The sequence below is a fragment of the Passer domesticus genome, chromosome 3, assembly GCF_036417665.1.
Source record: "Passer domesticus isolate bPasDom1 chromosome 3, bPasDom1.hap1, whole genome shotgun sequence".
In the NCBI taxonomy this organism is placed as follows: domain Eukaryota; kingdom Metazoa; phylum Chordata; class Aves; order Passeriformes; family Passeridae; genus Passer; species Passer domesticus.
The window spans coordinates 61,514,244-61,533,796 of NC_087476.1; the positions used below are offsets into that span (position 1 = coordinate 61,514,244).

General features: G+C 39.7%; 1 protein-coding gene across 7 annotated transcripts in view; it reads left to right on the forward strand.

Moving 5' to 3' along the window:
- The window catches only part of TULP4 (TUB like protein 4), a 150,334-nt gene extending 142,193 nt beyond the window's left edge, over nt 1-8,141 (forward strand). For 6 of the 7 annotated variants that reach the window (XM_064413428.1, XM_064413430.1, XM_064413433.1 and 3 more), the window contains exon 15: nt 222-8,141. In XM_064413428.1, the coding sequence (XP_064269498.1) occupies nt 222-338 (117 nt within the window). In that variant the 3' untranslated portion in view covers nt 339-8,141. The remainder of the gene's footprint in view (nt 1-221) is intronic. The other variant, XR_010358749.1, reaches the window with a different exon arrangement.
- Nucleotides 8,142-19,553: the final 11,412 nt, after the last annotated feature.

A 19,553-nucleotide genomic window follows, 5' to 3' on the forward strand; every position in this document is an offset into this window, starting at 1 on the left:
TTGCAGTCAAATACTCTATGCAGACAAAAAGTGCAGTGCTCTCACTATTTTTTGGCATCATACCCCATTCTGTAGCTCCAGTCATATTAGCTGAGAAGGGGAGTGTTCCTACAAAGCAGAAAAATTTTGCTCTTATTCTCTTCTCTGTCTCCTTTTCTGTGGTTCATTTTTTTTGACCTTGTTCTCTTCTCCCTTCCTTTTCCTTTTCCCCTGCTTCCCAGGTGATGCAGTTTGGAAGAATTGATGGCAATGCTTACATTTTGGACTTTCAGTATCCATTTTCTGCAGTGCAAGCCTTTGCTGTTGCTCTGGCTAATGTGACTCAACGCCTCAAATGAAAAAGCAGAGACTGGAGAGAGGAAAATGTTAACCTTCTTATAAAGTCCAAACGGAAAATGTCAGGGCAGCCTGCTTTAGGTGTGCAGAGATGCCTGGGAGTTAAGAAGGCAGTAAAACTGGAAAAGTCTCTTGGTGCCCACCAGAAGGGCATTAACTCTAATCAGTCACGGGGTGGAGGGTGGGGGGCTGTTTTCTGTTTGTTTGTTTGTTTGTTAGCTTGTTTGTTTTCTGGTTTCTTTTTCTTTTCAAGCGTTGTGCTGGGTCTCAGAAAGAGCGAAGGGTTGAGAACCATTCAGTGTTACGTGGAGAAGTGTGGCTTTTGGCTTGTTGTGGTGGTTCTGCTGTGTGTGCTACAGTACCTGATGTAAGCTCATGGGGGGATTAAAACAGACTGCTCTTTTTGATAGACTGCCTTATGTCATGCTATTCTTTTTAAAACAGGGAACATGACTTTTTCTGGTCCAGTTTGTACTTCTACTACTAAAAAATCAGTGATAGCAGCAAAAAAGTAAAAAAAGAAAAGAAGCTATGGTACTTGAAGATACGTGTTTCTTCTCTGATACCTGCTTTTAACTGAGTGCCGCAGTTTCCAAGGAGGCTTATGTAGGTAAACATTTAATTTATAAACAGTGATGTATTACTCAGAAGAGAAAAAATTGTTTCTGGTGGGTGTTTCTCATGGTTTAGGAATGGTTTTCCCCAATTTAGTATTTTCACCAAAATACTCCAAGCCATGCACTACTCACTCACTGCCCCCTCCCCTTTTCCCTTCCCTGAGTTGGATGGAGAGGAGAATTGGAGGCACAAAAGGTAAAGATCACAGGTAGAGAGAAGAACAATTTACTGCAAACAGCAGTGAAATAAGAAACCAAACAGTAACAGCAGCAATGTTAATAACAGAGTGCATGAGAGGTGAAGGATTCACACGCATGTGCTCACCACAGGGGAGTCTCTGCCAATGCCTGACTGTGCTGCCACACTATGGGACCCCTTCCCATGGCCCCAGAAAATGATGGGAGGTTGTGTAGAATAACCTCTGGGTTGTAGCCATTCCCTCTCCTGGCTACTGCAAAAATTAACTCTGTCCTGGCTAGAGCCAGGGTTTAAGAACCCACCATATCAAAGAAGTTGATGTCTGCTTGTTTTGTATACTGTTAAGGGGGATAAACGTCTTGCAGTAGGTGACAGAAGACAGAGGAGCAGTTACAAGCACTGCTTCTTTTGTTACTGGCATAAACATCTTTCTGTAGGTAAAAAAAACTGGAGAGGAAATAATCATGAGTGTTGCTTTTTTGTTCACATTGTTCAGCAGTATTCTATAATTTGGCCGGTAGCTGGGAGAGGTACAGTGTGATCAGATGTACCTCTGAGGCCGTGCCTGTGCTTGCTCCTCATTTCAGTGTGTTTACACCATGTAAACAAAGCTTTTCCAGCAGATGAGAAGACCCAGTGTATTCAGTCCTCTTAGCAATCAGTATCAATCAAGTTCTACAGCAGTGCTTGAATTAGGAAGGAGACAGAAGTGTAGCAAGTCATTACAAGAAGAAATTTCATCAGGGAAGCAAATTCATTGGAGGAAACAACATCATGGCTGGCTGGAGAACAAATGAGTTGAAAGAGAAAGGAAAAATTGGACAGAATCATGTTTTTTTGTCACCCACTTGCCACTTGCTTCAGCTAAGAGCAGGAAGCCAGTGTCTACATGGAGTGTGACGGAGGAAAGCTTAATACCAGTAGTATGACTGTGCAGTTCTCTCTGGTGCACATGTGGACATGTTGAGCATTTCAGAAGGTTGCTTGCACTGAAGAGTTTCTTTGTTGTCCTTGTGTTGTGCACGTTTACTTGCTTTTTCTCTTTTCTCCTTGTCAGCATTTTGCTACAGAATGTGTTTCGATGTGGAAATAGTTTCACCAGTAATGTACAAACCTCCAAACTATTAATATAATTATTTGGACATTAGATAACAAAACATCCCAGCATATTTTTGTAAAAATTGATCTTCTGAAGTTAAAAGATAACTGGGAAAGATATGCTGGTTGAGATGTCAACAGCTGCTTTGTCTTTCATACACGATTTAGCTTCTTTACTTGAGAAAGCCCATATAACTTAAGACAAATATGTGTGATTTTCTCTCTTTGTTTTTCTTGAGTCTTAATAGTAGGGCTGATGTGTGCTGTGTTTGATTCATTCTAGAGGAACATTTCACATCAGACCCTGCTGTAGTAGAAATTGCCAATATGCAGTGAGCTGCTAACTCGTGCGCTGCTGAGTTTTCCAGAGCTGTCCAGTGGAGAGGAGCAATGCCAGTAGAGGAGTGTCAGAGAGTTGCCAGGGGAGGTGATGAGTTAGATCAGATAATGCCCCACAGGGTAGGTCCAGAAAAAACCACCTGTGAGATGGTGTCATTGGAGGGAGGAAGGAGAAGTAGGAAGGAAGGAGTGGGGCAGTAGATGGTACCATGCCTGATTATCCCAAAGCTTAGCAGCTTCTACTGTGTGTGGGAATGGTCAGGCTCAACATTACCCTTGGCATCTATCAGATTGTTGTTTCCTTTAATTAATTAATTTTGTTTTCTTTAATTGTCTGGGCCCACTTGTGTTCCTTTTCATGTGTTTGATTTATTCAGCCGTTTGAGTGCCTGTATGTATAATGTGTGTGGAGCAGAGGAACTGAAATAGATTTGGTTCTGGTCCCTTGAAAATCAATGGAAATGTTTCACTTGTTGGTTTTTATTGAGGAAACACTATTAAGCCCTTTGTCTGTATTGAGTTACATACTCTAAAAACAGTAGCTTGAATTCTTAGTCCACTGATTCCAGTACACAAGGAGGGAAATTGGCTGATGAGAGCCCTCACCTGCCCTAAGGTCTGTGCTGACCAGCTGTACCCTAATTAGTGTTTGACAGGCACACGGTGAACACTGCAAGACAAGAAACATACCAGGGCTGGCTTGTTTGCTTGCTGAGGGAAGGGCCACTTAGTCATATGTCAGAAATACTCAGCTGGAAGAACACCACCAGCCAAAATTATTAGGACGTGGAAACAATGTGAATGTCCTTTTCTGAAGAAAATCTAATCTAATTAAGGACTTCTGCTTGCAGTTTCTTTTACCTTCCAGAGAATAGTGTTCCTCTTCACTTTGTTTATTGCCAATTTTTTCCAGTTATCAGTAGTTTTATTCTAATGGAGAACAACAAAACAAGTAACAGAGTTAGTAATTTGGTTTCATTGGTCCAGGTCATGATTGCATCCTTCTGACGGCACTCAGAAATAGCCATGGCATAGAAAGAGCTCTGGTTTCTGCCTCAGCAAAGAAAAATGAATAATTGCCAAAAAATTGGGAAAATAAATGCCATTTCAAACATCCTTTCCATTTACTTGACAGAAAACTCTATAAGACAAGACAGTCTTTTATCTTTTTGAAAGTAATTTAGCCAAGTCTCTTTAATTAAGGATTTTAATATGTAGAGAATCACCAATATTAGAGAGAGAAAATACTCTCAGATAGAATTTTAATGAAAGGAATGGTAAATACATAGAAATCTGAGTGTGCAACTGGATCCTAAATTATAAAAAGAACAAGTGAAAGTAATTTTATTTTCAATTGAGATACAATATAGGAAACATGGAAGAATATCCCCACTTAATCACTTAAATTGTGAAGACTGCTATTGCCTTCAGCCAATAGATACTACATTTTCTATTTTGTTAGTAAAACCCAGGTTTCCTGTAGGTAACTTAAGTACTTCTAGGAAGAATATATCAAAGTGTTCAGAAATATCTAGTTCTTTTATACATGCAGTAATTTCCAGTGAAAGGATGTAAAGGATGTTTTTTCCAAAGCTTATTTTTTTCAGTTGTGCAATAATTTTAACAGTCTAGGGAATTTGTTTTGTTTCTCCTGGGTTGGTTTTTTGTTTTTGTTTTGGTTTGTGTTTGATTTTTCTGTAGGGAATTTTGAGTGGTTTTTTTGAAGATAATTTAATGCAGATTTCCTGTTAATGTCCAAAAACCAAATTATTTTTCTTGCATAATGTAATAAGTGATTTAGGGATTTTTTTTTTACTGTGTATCAGTGAGTTATACACATTTATTTATATTTAAAGAGTATCTTTGTAAGCAATTGTTTGCTAGCAGTTATATTTTGCTGCAAGAAATTAAAAGGGCTTCTAGGGAGACCTGGTTTTGCTGGATAATATGCAAAAACTTCATAATGCAGGCAAAAGTGTTTTTTGGCAGGTAAACACAGTGAGTTTGCTATGGAGAATTATGCAGACTACAAAGAGTCTAGGTGAGTTCTTTAGGACCTGCAGAAATCTGTCCTCTGTTTTCCTTCTTTATTTGTAACTATACTCTGCTTGGGAGTGGCTTAAAAAATAGAAGGCATGGTTTGCTTTTCTTGAGGTACAAGATAAGGTGGGTTGGGTGATAAGAGAGGGTGTAACGACACGGGCTGTTTGGAAGGAGGCCACTGTAGTTCAGTAGGGTTTGGTGGTGGCACAGTTCAGTGCCAGGTGGAGCTACAGGCAGACTAGCTTGGAATCAGCTGAGGCACAAGGAAGAGTGTAGCAGTTTCCTCTGAAGCATTTTCCTCTGCTCAGCCTGCTCCTTCTGCAGCTGGGCTCAGCTGCTTCCAGCACTGCCACAGTGCTTCTGGCAGGGCTGCACGGAGCTCATGGAGCTGTGCCCTGACGTTGCCTGCAGCAGCTTTGCCTCTTCAAGATGCTCCACAGGAGACCTGTTGGAGCAGGTGTTCCTCCACTCGTCCTCTAGGTGTGCTCCAAGAGCAGCATGAAGCTGCCATGGAGTCTGGCTGCAGCAGCTTTGGGCAGAGAGAACCCTGATGCCAGCCAGCAGCCACGGTGTCCATCTGAAGGCAGAATCTGCTCTGCTGGAGTTGCAAAGGGATGAAGCCAAAAACCTGATAATATTGAAAAAATAATTGTGATAGCCTGGGAATATTATCATCTCGAACAGAATCTAAAAATTGATATTTAAAGTCTGGCATAATTGGAGAGGCAAATTTTAGCTTTAAACAGTAAGAATACATGTTTCTGCAACATCCTGAAACTATGAGAAGATGGGAGGTAACAGAGGGGGAAAAAAAGGAATTATCACATTAGCAATTTTGCACTCAGTTCCAAAGACCACAGTAACATGTGCCGTGGGCTGCCTGAATATCAGTAAATCTGCACACAGGTTCATCTCAGTTACAAAAGTTTCCTGTGATGCAGCCACAGGTGAAACAGTGTTTTTATGAAGATGCATGAAGGTCTACAGCTGTCAGACAAGGATACCTAACTTTGATGAATCCTTCAGCCTAAACTTTCCATAGATCCAAGCTTTCCTTGAAATGTCTTTTTAGTGTCCTCTCAGAAATTACAAACAGATTTTGGAGCTTGTCTGACTGTTGCCTCAGACAATTTCTGTGCATTTGCTTTTTGCAGCCTGATGTGTGTGATCCTATGTTACCTTGGTGCCCTCTTACCTCTCAGAAACATTTTACATCCTCATATAAAAAGAGCAGAAAGTGCAAAAACTGATTTGATGAAATGAAAGGGGAGAGAAGACACAGTAACTTTTCATTAACTTTTAAGAATGTTTCCCAGAGCAGCAGTTAGGAACTGCATGTCTGCAGGGCCCACAATACTCCAGACCAGTAAATCAGACTTAGAGATTGGTAAGAGATGAGACCCTTGTGTGGCATGCTGACAGAGGGCCAGCTTCCAGCCTCACTTCCAGTTACACCAAGATACATAAGAGACCAGAATCCAACCCAAAAGGTACTTCCCCATTACTGTGTGATTGTAAGGTAAAGATGACTTGTATGACCCATATATATCCACTCAATGAAATTATAGAGCATTATCCAATGGCCGTGTTGACAGCTCAGTATAACCCCCCTCGAAGAATGCTCGAAGTAAAATCCTGGCCACAGAGTAGTCATTCAGATTTTTGACTTTTATTCCCATTTCTAGGATTCCATCACAGGACAGGAGGGCAAGCTGTTTATGTTATTTAGAGATTGATTTTTCCAGTGTAAGAGAGCAAGTCACCTCTACTGCTTACAAAAATGGAAGAATTCTAGTAGACAAATTGGTTTTTGTGTTCATGTCTCTTCCCCTTCAAGGCACAAACCTTCATTAGTAAATACCAATTTAGAGTCTTGCTGCCCTCAGGAGTAGTCTGCAGGGAGGCACCACAAGTCCTCTTTACAGCATTGGAACTTACATGCACCATTCTCAAAGGAATAAAATTAATTACTACTTTGTGAACAATGGTCTATGTGAATTATTTTGTCTTTGTATTTATTTAATTTTCTTCTTAAGAAGTCCCACAGAGATGTTTTTAAGATGAAAAGACTGCTTTCCCTGTTGCCTGATATTACTGAAGATATATCAGGAGTTTCTTTGGGCGGTTTGATTGTTGCTGCATCTAGAAAATTTTTAAGGCAAAAGCAATTAATGAAACAAAAGAATTAAATAAGATTCAGTGAAGCAGTTCTTGCTAAGAAAACTAAAAGCTTCACCCTTTAACTTTTGATTTTGCAAATGAACTGGTAATGAGAAATTTGTGTTTCAAGGCAAATTGATTGTTTGGGAGTACTATGAAAGTGCACTGGTTTGCTGACACAGAGCTGACTGCGGGATCAAGAAGACATGCTTTTGTGAGACAAATAAATGAAAACACCAAATACTTACCTATCCATACGTACCTATCCAGAGTGTCCAATGAAAATGTAGATGGTGTCATGTCAAAGCCTGCCAGTCTGTTCTTAATCCTCTGGTTTACAGTTTTAAAATATGGACTGATCAGCAATTCTAAATCCTGACAAAGGTTGTCTGTTTTATTTGGAATTTTATCTGACTGGCCAAGTAGATGGCTTAAGATACAGATAAAGTAATAATGAGAGAGAAACATTTTGGAACAGTGTGTAGACACCTGAGTTTCAAGTATTTCACAGGAATAATGCTCGGCCAGTAATTCTTACCTATGTTGTTTGTAGCTATTTGTTCAGAACGTTTCTAACTTGCCCTTTGTTTCTTTAGTTTGCTTGAGACTTGATTTTCCTTTGGTTGCTTTGCATTTCTGTTTCACTATTTCAGCATTTGCTGCTTTTTTTTCTGTTTGTGTGTTGTGTGTTTGGGGAAGGCTATGTCTGTTCAAGATCTCGTTGTTTATTGTAGATAAAATATATGGTGTTGTGGAATAGCATGGGGATGCATTCGGTTGAAAAGGCACTGTAGTGTTTCCTGAAAAAGAAGGGGAGTTGCATTTGTTTATAAATGCATTCTTTTGGTACTATAACTTTGAAAGTGATTTGGGATTTTTTTGCTTTTTTTTAAATTTTGGTTTGGTATTTAATTTTCCTTTTAAATTTAATGAGCATAGAGTCATGCAGGTGCATGCATTCTTAAGTGAGCAAGCCCAGCATGTTTTTCTTAAGGCTTTTGAAAATTTGGTACACCATTTGTGAACTTTACTTTCCTAGACTATTTTTAATTATATTTTTTTTCAGACTCCTTTCTTTTTTTTTTCCTCCTGAATATACCGTGGTATACTTGGTTTCCACTGTACTTAAAAACTACCCTGATCTGCCTCTCCTTTTATGTATCTTGTGTAATAGATTTTGCAGGAGGTGCCTAGAAAGTATTGTTGGTTTCCCTATAAAAGTGTGGTTTGTCCAGATTCTTTACTGTCTACATGACTGAGAGATGGACTGATTGCCCTATTTTTCCTTGATGATTTGGAGTTGTAAGAGTTGTCCAGCTGTTGCTTAATAAAATTTTGCAGACTAGAAAGTTGCTGATTTGTTTCTGTTGCATTCTGCATCTTGTCAAGCACCTTAAATTCTTTTAAAGCAGATGATAAATCTGTGCTGGATCAACCTGAATAATAACCAGCCAGATGTCATTGCACTTTCTCTTTTCAGGAACCATACACAGAAATTCCACTGAATGTGGAGTGTGTACCAGCCCCATCATACCTTGTGTCATTCACGTGAGAGGATGGATGGCAAAGATTTTCTGGTGGTAATGTTCCTATCTGCCTGGATATCAGCTGGTTCTTGTGATATTTCTACCCTGCTTGCTTTCCTTTTTAAGGAAATTACTTTTGGGATTTGTGTACTTCTGATTTTGTCATTGATAAACTGAAAACCTTAACATCACCACAAGGGATTTCCCTCTGTCCTGTCATCTTTAACAACAAATGCTATGATGGCCAGTGTTTATTCTCTGGTTTCTTTTTTTAAAAAAAGTATTTTGGGAACAAATAAAACAAACAGAAAAAGGTGGTAAAGTAGCTTACCTTGCCTGATAAACATTCCAGCTACAAATGAGAAAATCCTGGCATGGATTCTCATAATGGACCCAGGTTACCATTGGAGTTTTGCAGGGGTCTGTGCTGGAGCCTCACCTCTACACCATATTCATGGGTGTAGAAGTTTGAACATTGAGCTACAAAGTTTATCAGTGTTGAATTATTCAAAATAGTAAAGGCAATGGGCAGTTGTCAAGAATCTCAGAAAGTCATCACGAAACTTGGCAATGAAACGGCAGGTGAAACACAGCGTAGGTAAATGTGAAGTGACACATGTGGGGATTAAACAATCCTAATTTCACATTTGCAATAGTGTTCTCTGCAGCTCTCTCTGTTACTCAGGGGAAACCTTTTGACAGAATGATAGATAGTGCTCTGAAAACATCAGGTTGGTGCTCAGCAGCAGTCAAAAGAGGAAACTAAAATATTGGTAATGATTCGGACAAGAGCTGACAGCAAAGCAAAAGATCACTGTATAAAATTCCAGTTCACTGCAGTTCAGTGTGCAGTGCTGGTCACAGAAAAAGGAGAGATGTAGAGAAGATTCACAGAAGTGCAGCAGAAGGCACAAATCAACATCTACATGAGGAATTAGTGTGAAGTCTGGAACCCGTCACCCTGGAAAAGAAACAGGTTAAAGGACTTGCTAGAGAACCACCAGAACAGAAGTAGTGTTGAAAGGTGGATAGGGATTATCTCTTGTCTCTTCCTGCAGAAAAACTAGAAACTATAAAATTAAAATAAAGGGAAAACTAGAGGGGCAGAAAAACAAACAAAAGGAGGAGGTTCTTCAAGGAAGTCTCTAGCCAAAGCCTCTTTGCCAGAGGATGCTGTGATACAAGGAGTTCACAAGAATTCAAAGACTGGGAAAGTATATGAATGAGAGAGCCACTGAGACACAAAGCAAACTACCACAGGAGTTAAAAGATCCTTGAGCTAAGAATAGTCAGATGCTGGGAGAATATTAGGGGAAATACCATGTGAATTTGCTCTGTTGTCATTCTTCTCAAGGAATCTGCAAATGGCAATTGTAGGAGACGAAACACTGGGCTTTGCTGGCATTTCACTGTGAATGATTGTCACTGTAGATCAGCCTTTCTAAACCAGGCCTAAACGTGGAGTGACAGGCTCTGGGAAGAGGAGGAAGGGAAGAGTCCCAGCCTTGTGCCAGAATGCTTTGCACTGCAGCTGTGAAAAGTCTTCTTCTAGCTCAGAGGAGTGCTGGGGCCCTGCCAGTGCTCATTAAATCTTCCTTAGCTCAGCTAAGGCGTGCCAGGATTATCTGATAAGTTTTCAGATCAAACTGAACTTCTACTAAAATGCAGAAATTATGCAATTAATTGTTAAGTTTGGACACAGAGAAATGGAACAGCAATATAGCTTTTGGTCATGCCACTCTGCTTTGGCCTTTTGTGTTTTTGCTTTGGTTATAGTGCCAGTGTTTACCTGAATTATTATCTGGCCAGGTGAGCTGAGCTGATTAACACAGTTTCCACAGGTCAAGGTTCCAGAAGTTTTCAGGTTTTTCCTTCTTTGTGAAGGATATTGACTTAAAATATAGTCATCTTCTGCTTCCCTGCCCTTTTTGTGTTAATTTGGGGGTGTTCTGGCAGCTACAGCACTGGTAATTGATTGAGTCAGGGTAGCAATCTGTATCTGCTTTCCTCAAGGGAGCTGAGCAGGTGCAGTTTGGTTTGTTGTTCCAGAAGGTGGGCTTTGGAATGCCCCTTTCTGCTGGGTGTAACCAGCTAAGTTAACACATGTTGTCACTTGCAGTTTGTAAATAAACGTCAGACTTGTTGCAGCACCTTCTCCACGTGTTAGAGCAGAAATGTGAATAGAAGACCACTGGAGCTATAACTGGCTCTGGAGAGAGAGGAGGTATGAAAGGAGGCAAACAGATCTGGGGAGGTGGCTTGTGGGGAGACAGGTACTGAAACGTGCCTGCCTGGAAATAGCAGGTGATGCTAATGCAAAATTTATGGGTAATAGGGGCTGCAGCAAACAAATGAAAATATAGACTTTAGGAAAATACCCTAGGAAGGTTCCTGTCATTGTTTTCTTGCCTTGTAGAGGGACTAATAGCATTTATTTATATGATTGTGGTTGTTGGTAATAATACAATCTTGTTTTTGTGAGTTGAGTGACCACAAGGGTGATTTATGCCTGCTGCTGCCTGTTGTAGAGATCAGGATGTGCAGGCATTGAGGGAACAATATTTAATCTGGGGCTTTTAAAAGACAAGTTGGTAATACAGCAACTATACATGTAATTAAGTTTGTATATACAATTTAATAACTACTGGCTAGATCAGGAGCTTTTTCACTCAGGTTATTGATGTTCTCTCAGCAATGACATATTCCAGTTTATATTGGCATTCTTACCAAAATAACTGTCTATAATAAAATAGCAATCTTTACTTACTGCTTATTTTTTCAAAAGCAGCTCAGCTTTCGTTATGAAATTTTAATGGTATAGGAAGCTAAGTAATTACGTAGTTGTGAGAGAGATGTACAAGATCAGGAAAAAAAACCCAAAACACCCTGGAGCACTTCATACCAGTCATGAATCATCTCAGACCTTTCATCTTACTCCTATCCATTACAGATGTCTATTGCATATCCTCATTTTCTGTTCTGTTTAAAACTGACAAATTTCAAATCTTTGTTAGATCAAAGGGAAATCAGTTCATCCAGGGGAATGTTTTGCTTTGTTGCATCTCCTGATACTTGTATCCTTTCCAGCTGTTCCACATTTTCTTCCATTTATCACTTCCCCATGGATAAGGAGGAAAGTTAGATTTGAACTCCAGGAAGTAACATTTCTTTGTTCTCCTTTCTCATTGCTCTCTGTGGCAATAGTCCTCTCTCTTAAAACAAGTGTTTAGTCATTCTCTTTGTTGCACAGTTTTGGTGAGATTAATTTCTTCCTTTTTCTTTCAAAGCCATTTAACTATTTATAACTTTTTGTAATCTGAAAAAAATATTTATTTTAGAGAAGAGTCTGTAAAAGGCAGTTACAACCAAAGGAAGATGCTAAATATGATTTAAATGTCATGGAGTTTTCTAATTGCCTCGTGTAGAGGCAACCAAATGCAGAGTCTCATCTGCAGAGGTCATGTAACTCTGATTTGACTTTTAAGTGACTTCTCCGTCTCATTTATGATTTTTCTAATGAGAGAAGCATCCTTGTTTTCATCAGATCTATGAACGTACCTTAGGGTTTTTGTCCTTGACCTGATGTTGCAGCTACTGTCATCTGATGTGGCAAATGGCACATGTTGTCACTTCTAGTTTGTAAATAAACTTGAGGCTTCTTGTGTAATTTTAACAGGTTTTATTTGTATGGCTTAGAGGGTCTCTGAAGCCAAGATTCCAGTTTTGTTCAAAACCTACTGCTAGTATTGCTTTTTATATGATACTGATAATTTTATCTGAAGTTTAAACAATACACAGGTAGATTTGTGAATTTTAGTAGATTTGTGTCAAAAGAATACAAGTGTGAAAAGAGAGAAGACATCTTTCTAAAACCCACAGCACAAATATAATTCACACTGGAAGTTCTGCTATAAACTTCAGAAGTTCCCAATGCTGGCATTGTCCTCTCAGGCCATAAACTGAGAGAGCATCATCTGGAGAAATGCCAGAATCCACAATTAGATTCCACTTTTGGAGATCATGGAAAACTCAAGCAAGAGTAAAAATGACACAGAGTGAGACACTGCCATCAGAAGCACTGCAGTTTGTGCATGACAAAAAAGTTCTCCAAAGAGCAAGGCAGTAAATCTGAGAAAGGAGAAGTTTCTGGAAAGTCAGGGAAGATGTGGGATGGGGGACCAGTAGCATATGAGGTAGAATGTCAAGTAGGGATAAAAAAACCTCCTGAATCATGAGCATAAATAATTTGTATTCAGATATATCAATGCAAAATCCACAGTGATGGTCATCCATGACATCATCACTAGAAAGATAGTGGCCACTGAAGCTTTTTTTTTGGAAATTTTTACTTTGTGAATATTAAATGTGAAAAGAATCAAAATACAGTGGTAGGTGGTGAGAATGATGGCCTCAGGTCTAAATATTCTGAAATAGAAAATGTTGCATACTAAGAGCAATTCCCTAAGGTATTTTCTTATGGAATTTATTTCTTCTTGTGGAATTCTTATTTGTTCAAAGGTAATAAAAATTAACAACCTCATAGAAAGATTGCTGGCATCTCTGAAGTTACACGCAAGCCAATGAAGAAAAGATCCTAGATGTGCATCTGGGTAGTCTGAAAGATTAAAACATTGAATTCATGAAGATAAATCAATACTTATGATGTGCCAAAAGCTGGATATGTGTGGATTCCTGAGTGCAAGACACAAAGTTGAAAACAATTTCATCAAAATAAAAGATGATTATCATTATTTTGAGAACTGATGATGTCAAGTCATCAGTCTTTAAATTGGATCTCTACATTCTTTTGGAAGAATTCTAGTATGGCATGCAACAGAAGTAATCAGCTGAAGAAATTCAAAGAGCAAGATGTACAATGAAATTTGCTTTTAAGATTTTTAAGTTAGGCAATAATTATATGAATGAGTTAGTAATCATACAGTGCAACTGACGGTCATCATTTAACTGATTAACTTAACTCATGAACAATTAGTAAATATGACTTCAAAATATTAGGTGAGTGTTAAAACTTCGCTAGAAAAGTTTGAGGGCACAGTGGTATGAATGAGGCAGATGCTGTTAATCCATTTACTGCTCAGCCAATTTCCTCTCTGATGTTGTTGATAAAATATTAAAGTCTGTAAGGTTAAGGAAGAAGAATATAATGATACCAGGAGGAATTGTTTTAGACATGATTCAGCTGCATAGAAACATAACTAGACATGCAAGTAGAAAAATAAATTATATTCAAGGACCAACAGAAAGAATGGAGTTGAAAAGTACTTGGGAAAGGACACTGAGGAAATTCCTAGGAAAAATACAAATTGTTGTACAACAGAGATGAAGGATTCCCTGTGTATTATCTAGGCACTGGCAATACTGGATTGTTACAAGTGTGATTCCTGCTGATGTCATCGTCTCTGTAACTACAGAATTAATTCAATCCAAAGAATGAAGTGATAGCTAAGTGTTGGCATCATCAAGCCATTAGCACTAACCAAATGGAGCTGCAAAACTCATGGAATGTTTGATATTTCCAAAAGATGGCAGAAGAAAGAGAAACATTCAGATTGATGCAACAGAGGGTGCAAAGCATGTGTTCATTTAAATAACAGAACTGTGTAGCAATAGAAAAAGGTTTTTAATCCCATCAGCAGCCCAATCCTCATCAAATTTATGGCAAAACAGCCAAAATTACCACTGAAGACTTATTTGTGCTTGAACTTAGCCTGGGATGCAGCAGTTTTCTATCTTAGCCAGAACACCCGATGATTAAAGCACAAGCCTGGACAAGATTCACAGGCATCTGTGAAGACAAATGCCCTCCTGAGGCTGATGTTTGTGGATCTGAAACAAGCCTCTGTGTCTTGTTTGGGTTGTTAACACTGCTGCGAGTGAGCAAAAGTTGGGAGGCAGAAAACTCATGCAGGTGTAGTACCAAGAACTGGAGAGTGCATCAGATGTCTTTGAAACATAGGTGAGGTGAAACCCTGTGGTGGGCAGTGCTTGGTGTCACTTGGTTTCTTGTACTGGCCTTTCTTCCAGAAGGGGTGAAGTAGTCCCTGCTGTCTGTGGGCATGCACTGTGTAAAGTTACACTGGAATTTGGAGGCAGTTCCTACAGTGCAGACCTCTCACTCAGTTCTGTAAGGTGTGGCCAAGCAACTGGCACCCAGAAGGACGTGGACAGGGAGTGGATGTTTGGATCCTCCCCACCATGGCTGCCTGTCACATTTAGTGTCAGGTGTGGAGTCTCTGCTCATTGCACACGTCAAAATAGGTAATGCTGCTGCTTGAACAAAGAGCTATAAACTGCAGCCCTCTGCAGGTGCCAGCTGCCTAACAGAAGATCAAAATAAATATTGAATAATAACATAATTTCATTGAGATTTTTAAACAATACAGGGGAATCATTTTGTTTGAAATAGAATCTTACATGTTTATTATATTTTTTAAACGTGTTAAGGTAAAATGCTGTGTTGTCTGTTTAGGATCCTTTTAAACAGTAAATGTATGTAATTCTAATAATATAAATTATCAATTTTTTACTGATAAATATGTGAAGCTTAAATGTTACAATGCATAAAATATGTTGCGAACAGACAGGGCACCATTTTTAAAAGCTTAATCATTACTTTGAAGCTCCCAAAGGCTGTAGGATCTGGAAAAAAAAAAAATCTGGCAACACAGATGTCTTCAAAAGCATTATTAAAGTTAGCTTCTTCAAATGACTCCAGCATCTGAATTTTCTGACCTTGGTTCATTGACTCTGTGAGCTGAATGCTGCTCCCAGGAGCTTCACACACAGCAAGCTCACCACGTTAGCTGGATATTCCCCCCAGGTGCTTCCTCACAATGACTTTTCTAATGCAGTGACACAGAGAAGCCCTCTAACTACAGTTTTCTATGCTTGACTCAGAGTGATTGAATAAGCCAGCTTTTCAGCTCCACAGTGTTGCATTCTAATAGCTTCCCTTTTATTGCCTTGTTCTTTATTTCCCTGGATGTATTCATTGAGCCAATCAAAAAGGACAAAAAAATCAAAATAAAACCAACTTCAACACAAGGCATTGGCTTTCCAGCTGTGTTACACTGAGCATACCAGAGAGCCTCAAAGGAGTTTGATCTATTGGTGATGGTAAGGGTGTGGAGGGGGGTGGTAAGGGTGGGCAGGGGCTTTTCATGACACCACAAGAATGAAGAGAAAACATCCACAAAGCAAACAGCAGTTCCTGAGGTGCACCCGTGTTAGGAACCTGAAGGCAGGACAGTTCACCCTAATTCATTGGGCCTGCAAGAATTCACTGAGAGGGAACTTTCCTGTGGAGCAGGTGATGAACAGAGATACAGACTGCAGCAGTAGAGGCTGAACATAACCTTTGGAAAGCCAGAGATCAGAGAACTGCAGGCTGCAGCAGTGTCTTATAGTATGTCACCAACATAAAGTGACACAGATCCTTGATGCAACAGAAGTCACATGGGACTGCAAAGCAGTGGGTTTCAGCAAACTAGCGGGAGGAATACTCATTGTAATTCCCTGAGGGACCAGACAGTACACCCACAGGCAGCCAGAAGAGACAGCTTGGATCATCAAAGAATTTTGAGTCTTGAGAGCAGTGCTGAGATGTGAGAAAGAAAATTATTATGCTGGATTGCTCATGGTACAGATGCAAAGAGGAGTACCCAGGACATGGACTGGGTATAAACTGGGATCCAAAGAACTGTAATTTTAATATTTCTCAGCTCTCTCTTGTGGACAGCAGTAACTGGATGGAATCCTACTATGGCTTGGATCATACTGTACAGCCCCCTAATTAAGTGCTTCCAAAGAAATTCCTTTCTCACATAAGAAATGCACAGAGGCACTAGGCAGTGTATCAAGAGATTCAAAATTCTGGAGCCAATCCTGCAGTTTTAGCTCTAAAGAAAATCATCTCTCTCCAAAGTACATGAGGTACAAAGTACATGAGCTAACTTTGAGAAAAAATGTGGGAGTTCACCAGCTCTACTTTGTCACCCTGAGCGATGCAAGATGGTATCACACACTACTTACTGTGGGAGAACATATTGCTAGACTTGAGCACAGTTAACTCCTGCCTTCCTCTTATGCTCAAATGCATGGGTAAAACAAGCACAAAATTAAGTCTCCTGCCAAACTCATTCCTCAGTATAGTTAATGACTTGCAGTAGTAACCAGAACTGATCTGGGTCTGTTCATCCTGCTTCAATCTTTTTTGAAGAGTTGAGACTGGACTAGTGTGTCATCAAGAGTGGAACAGAGCAGGTTGAGAATTCCAGCCAACTGGTGGGCAGTTTTAATGTATTTTATACAGTCTGGTATATTCTAGGAGCCTGAAAAAATGCTTAGCTAACAATATTTGGAAAAATAATATAGACAGCAGGAAGTAGACCAGCCATGTGGGCAAAATAATAAGGATTATATGGGAGTGAGTTGAAAACTAGAACATAAGGAGGTAAACCTTGAAAAAGTAGTTTTATGTTGTTTTGGAACAATAAAAAGAGTTCTTATCCCACTGTGTCCTTTGACACTATTGTTTGAGGTCATTACCTCAACTTGTAGATAAAATTTCATTCACAGGGCATTTCATGGGGGTTTCAAATAAAGAAATCTGCAATAGCTCATGTGAATGAGGTGGGCTTTAAATGGATTGTGAATGAAACCAGGCATCTTACAAAGTAGCCTGCAATGTGGAATCCTTGCTGAGTGGAGCATTTCTGGTGCGATTTGGCAGAGACGAGTGCTAGATCTGACAGTAAAGAGGGCTCAAAAGCAGATACAGCACTGTGGTTGATCAAATCTGTACATGGCATAAAACTGCCAGAAAGGTGAATAGCACTAAGGACAAGGCAATAAAACATTGCTAACAAAATGCATTTCTAATGCAGGCAAATGCAAAGCTATGCATTTAGGAGCAAGGAATGTGGCCATATCTTCAAAATCAGTAATTTCGCTCTAAGAGCTGCAGAACTGATTTGGAGGCACAGGTTAAAGCAGGCATCTCAGTAGGGGATCTCAGCAATCCTGAGATCTTCCTGCAAAAAGAGCTAGTACAATCCTCAGATCTGTAAGTAGGGCAGTGGGAGGAGGAAATTGATTTCACCTGATAAAATACTGGGTCTGCTACTGCTGGCCAGGCTTCTAAGTTGTCTTACAAGAAGGGAGACTGTTGAAAAATTGTAGTTCAAAAACAGAAGAAAATGCCTCGCAGCAAGAGATCTGTCTGCTTAGCTTATTTCAGAGAAAAGCATAATTAAGTAATTCTCACTATCTTAAAAAACTTAACTGAATTAAAATACTAGTATCAAAAGGCACTTTAATTTAGCAGAAAAGGCACAACAAGCAGTAATGTCTGGGGGCTGGAGCCAAGTACAAAAAGAAGCAAGACACAATTAATGATGAAAATTGTTAACACTGGAACAAGCTCAAAGAAGTCGTGGATTCTCCATTCTATGAAGTGTTCCAAACAAGGCTGCTTCAGTTAGATGAATTTGGATAGATACAGAGGTAAATGTGTGAAACATGCAATGACCAAAGGCAGATTGTCTCCAGAGGAACAGGCAGGGTCTTGGTTCTCCTAACAGCCAGATGATGGCCTGTCTGGAGGACACTCCTGCTCTTTCACTGTCTGCATGCCCAGTTTTCTTTCTTTCCTACAAGGGGAGGAGAAATGAGGGCCTGAGGATCAGGGCTCCCTGTCTCTCATGGGCTCATGATTTAGCCACACCTGTTCCCAGGCCTGGGACCTTAAAAATATGCCCAAGTCCTGCAAATTAGCTGTGGTCTTAAATGGCTGAGGAGGAGACCCATTTGTTGGTTTGCACAAGAAAAAGCTCATTCATTCCAGTGGGCTGCAAACACATGCTGAAACCCCTGTATTTTTAAAGTTTTTCCATTACTTTGTAAAAAAAAAAAAAAAAGTCATATGCTATTTATAACTGGGTATTCATCTCTGTAGTTCAGAGCAGAAATGCCTGACTGGAGAAAGGAGACTCCCAAGCAAAGAATGAGGCCCTCCCCTGGTGATGCTGCATGTTTCTAGTTAGATCTAGCAGCACCTAGAGTGTCTCACTATTTATTAATGTGTGACTGCATATGTAGACAATAATTAGCTTCTAAAAGGAGAGAAGTTTTCCAAAATATGTCACTTTTCGCTATTTCCACATTAGTTTTAATTGCTTCCCTTGAGATGTACAGGCAAGAGTTCAGAAAGGGAAGAATGATATGGAAAAGTATCATGTAACCTCCTGTCTGAATAATGACCTACTCAATGTGGGGCAGATAGCCAGGGGAGCTGCAGGGCTGGGTTCTGTGGGAAGGGGCCAGCACTGCCCTGCAGGATGGTTTCAGACAGCTTCAAATTGGACCCAGCACAGCTGAGCACACACGGGCACAGCTGGTGGCACCTCTGTGGAAACATATTTAGGATACGGCACAGGCAAGAAGAGGAGACAAAAAGAGTGAGAAGCAGCAGAGGAATGCCAGGGTTGGAGGAGGAGGAGGTGCTCCATTGTAGGGCAGGCACCCCCTTCCCCAAAAGTCTGTTGTTTGTTGTTATCCAAATCAGTGCCCAAACATTTATCTCAATCGACAATAAATTAAGTTAATTCCCTGAGCAAAGTCTAGTTTTCTCCCAGCTGATCAGGGATCCCTGTCTTTATCTCTAATCATGAGCTTGTTTACTCTGGTCCTTTTTATTTTCTCCTCTATCCAGCTGGTTTCAGGGAATGGAGTAGGAGTGAGCAAGCAATTGGGTGGGAGTTTTACTGCTCATCCAGGGTCAACCCACCACACATTTTTTAGTCTGAGATTATAAAATTTGCATGATTGTTAGTCAATCCTAATTATTCTTGAGAGATAAGACTGTTTCTCACAAGAGACATGAATTTCAAAGGAAGAGGAATAGGCATCTCAAAATCCAAACAAAGGTGTGCTGCCTAAAATAGGCATAGTAAAACTGCTGGATGTGTCATTACATGTATTTTCTCAAACATTGTGAAACATTTTAGAAAAATACATCTATGTAGTTTGAATATTGTGTTTAAAATTTTCTTTGAAATATGTGTGCAGCTATATGCTGTGTGAGAACTGAAAAGTAAAATGGTGATCTATTTAATAAATTAAGATAACTAAAATACCAGTCACTGCAGTTAAAAAAAAAATGCTTGCTCTAAAGTCTTCACTAGTTGTTATCTAGATGTCACAAGTTGTTGAGTT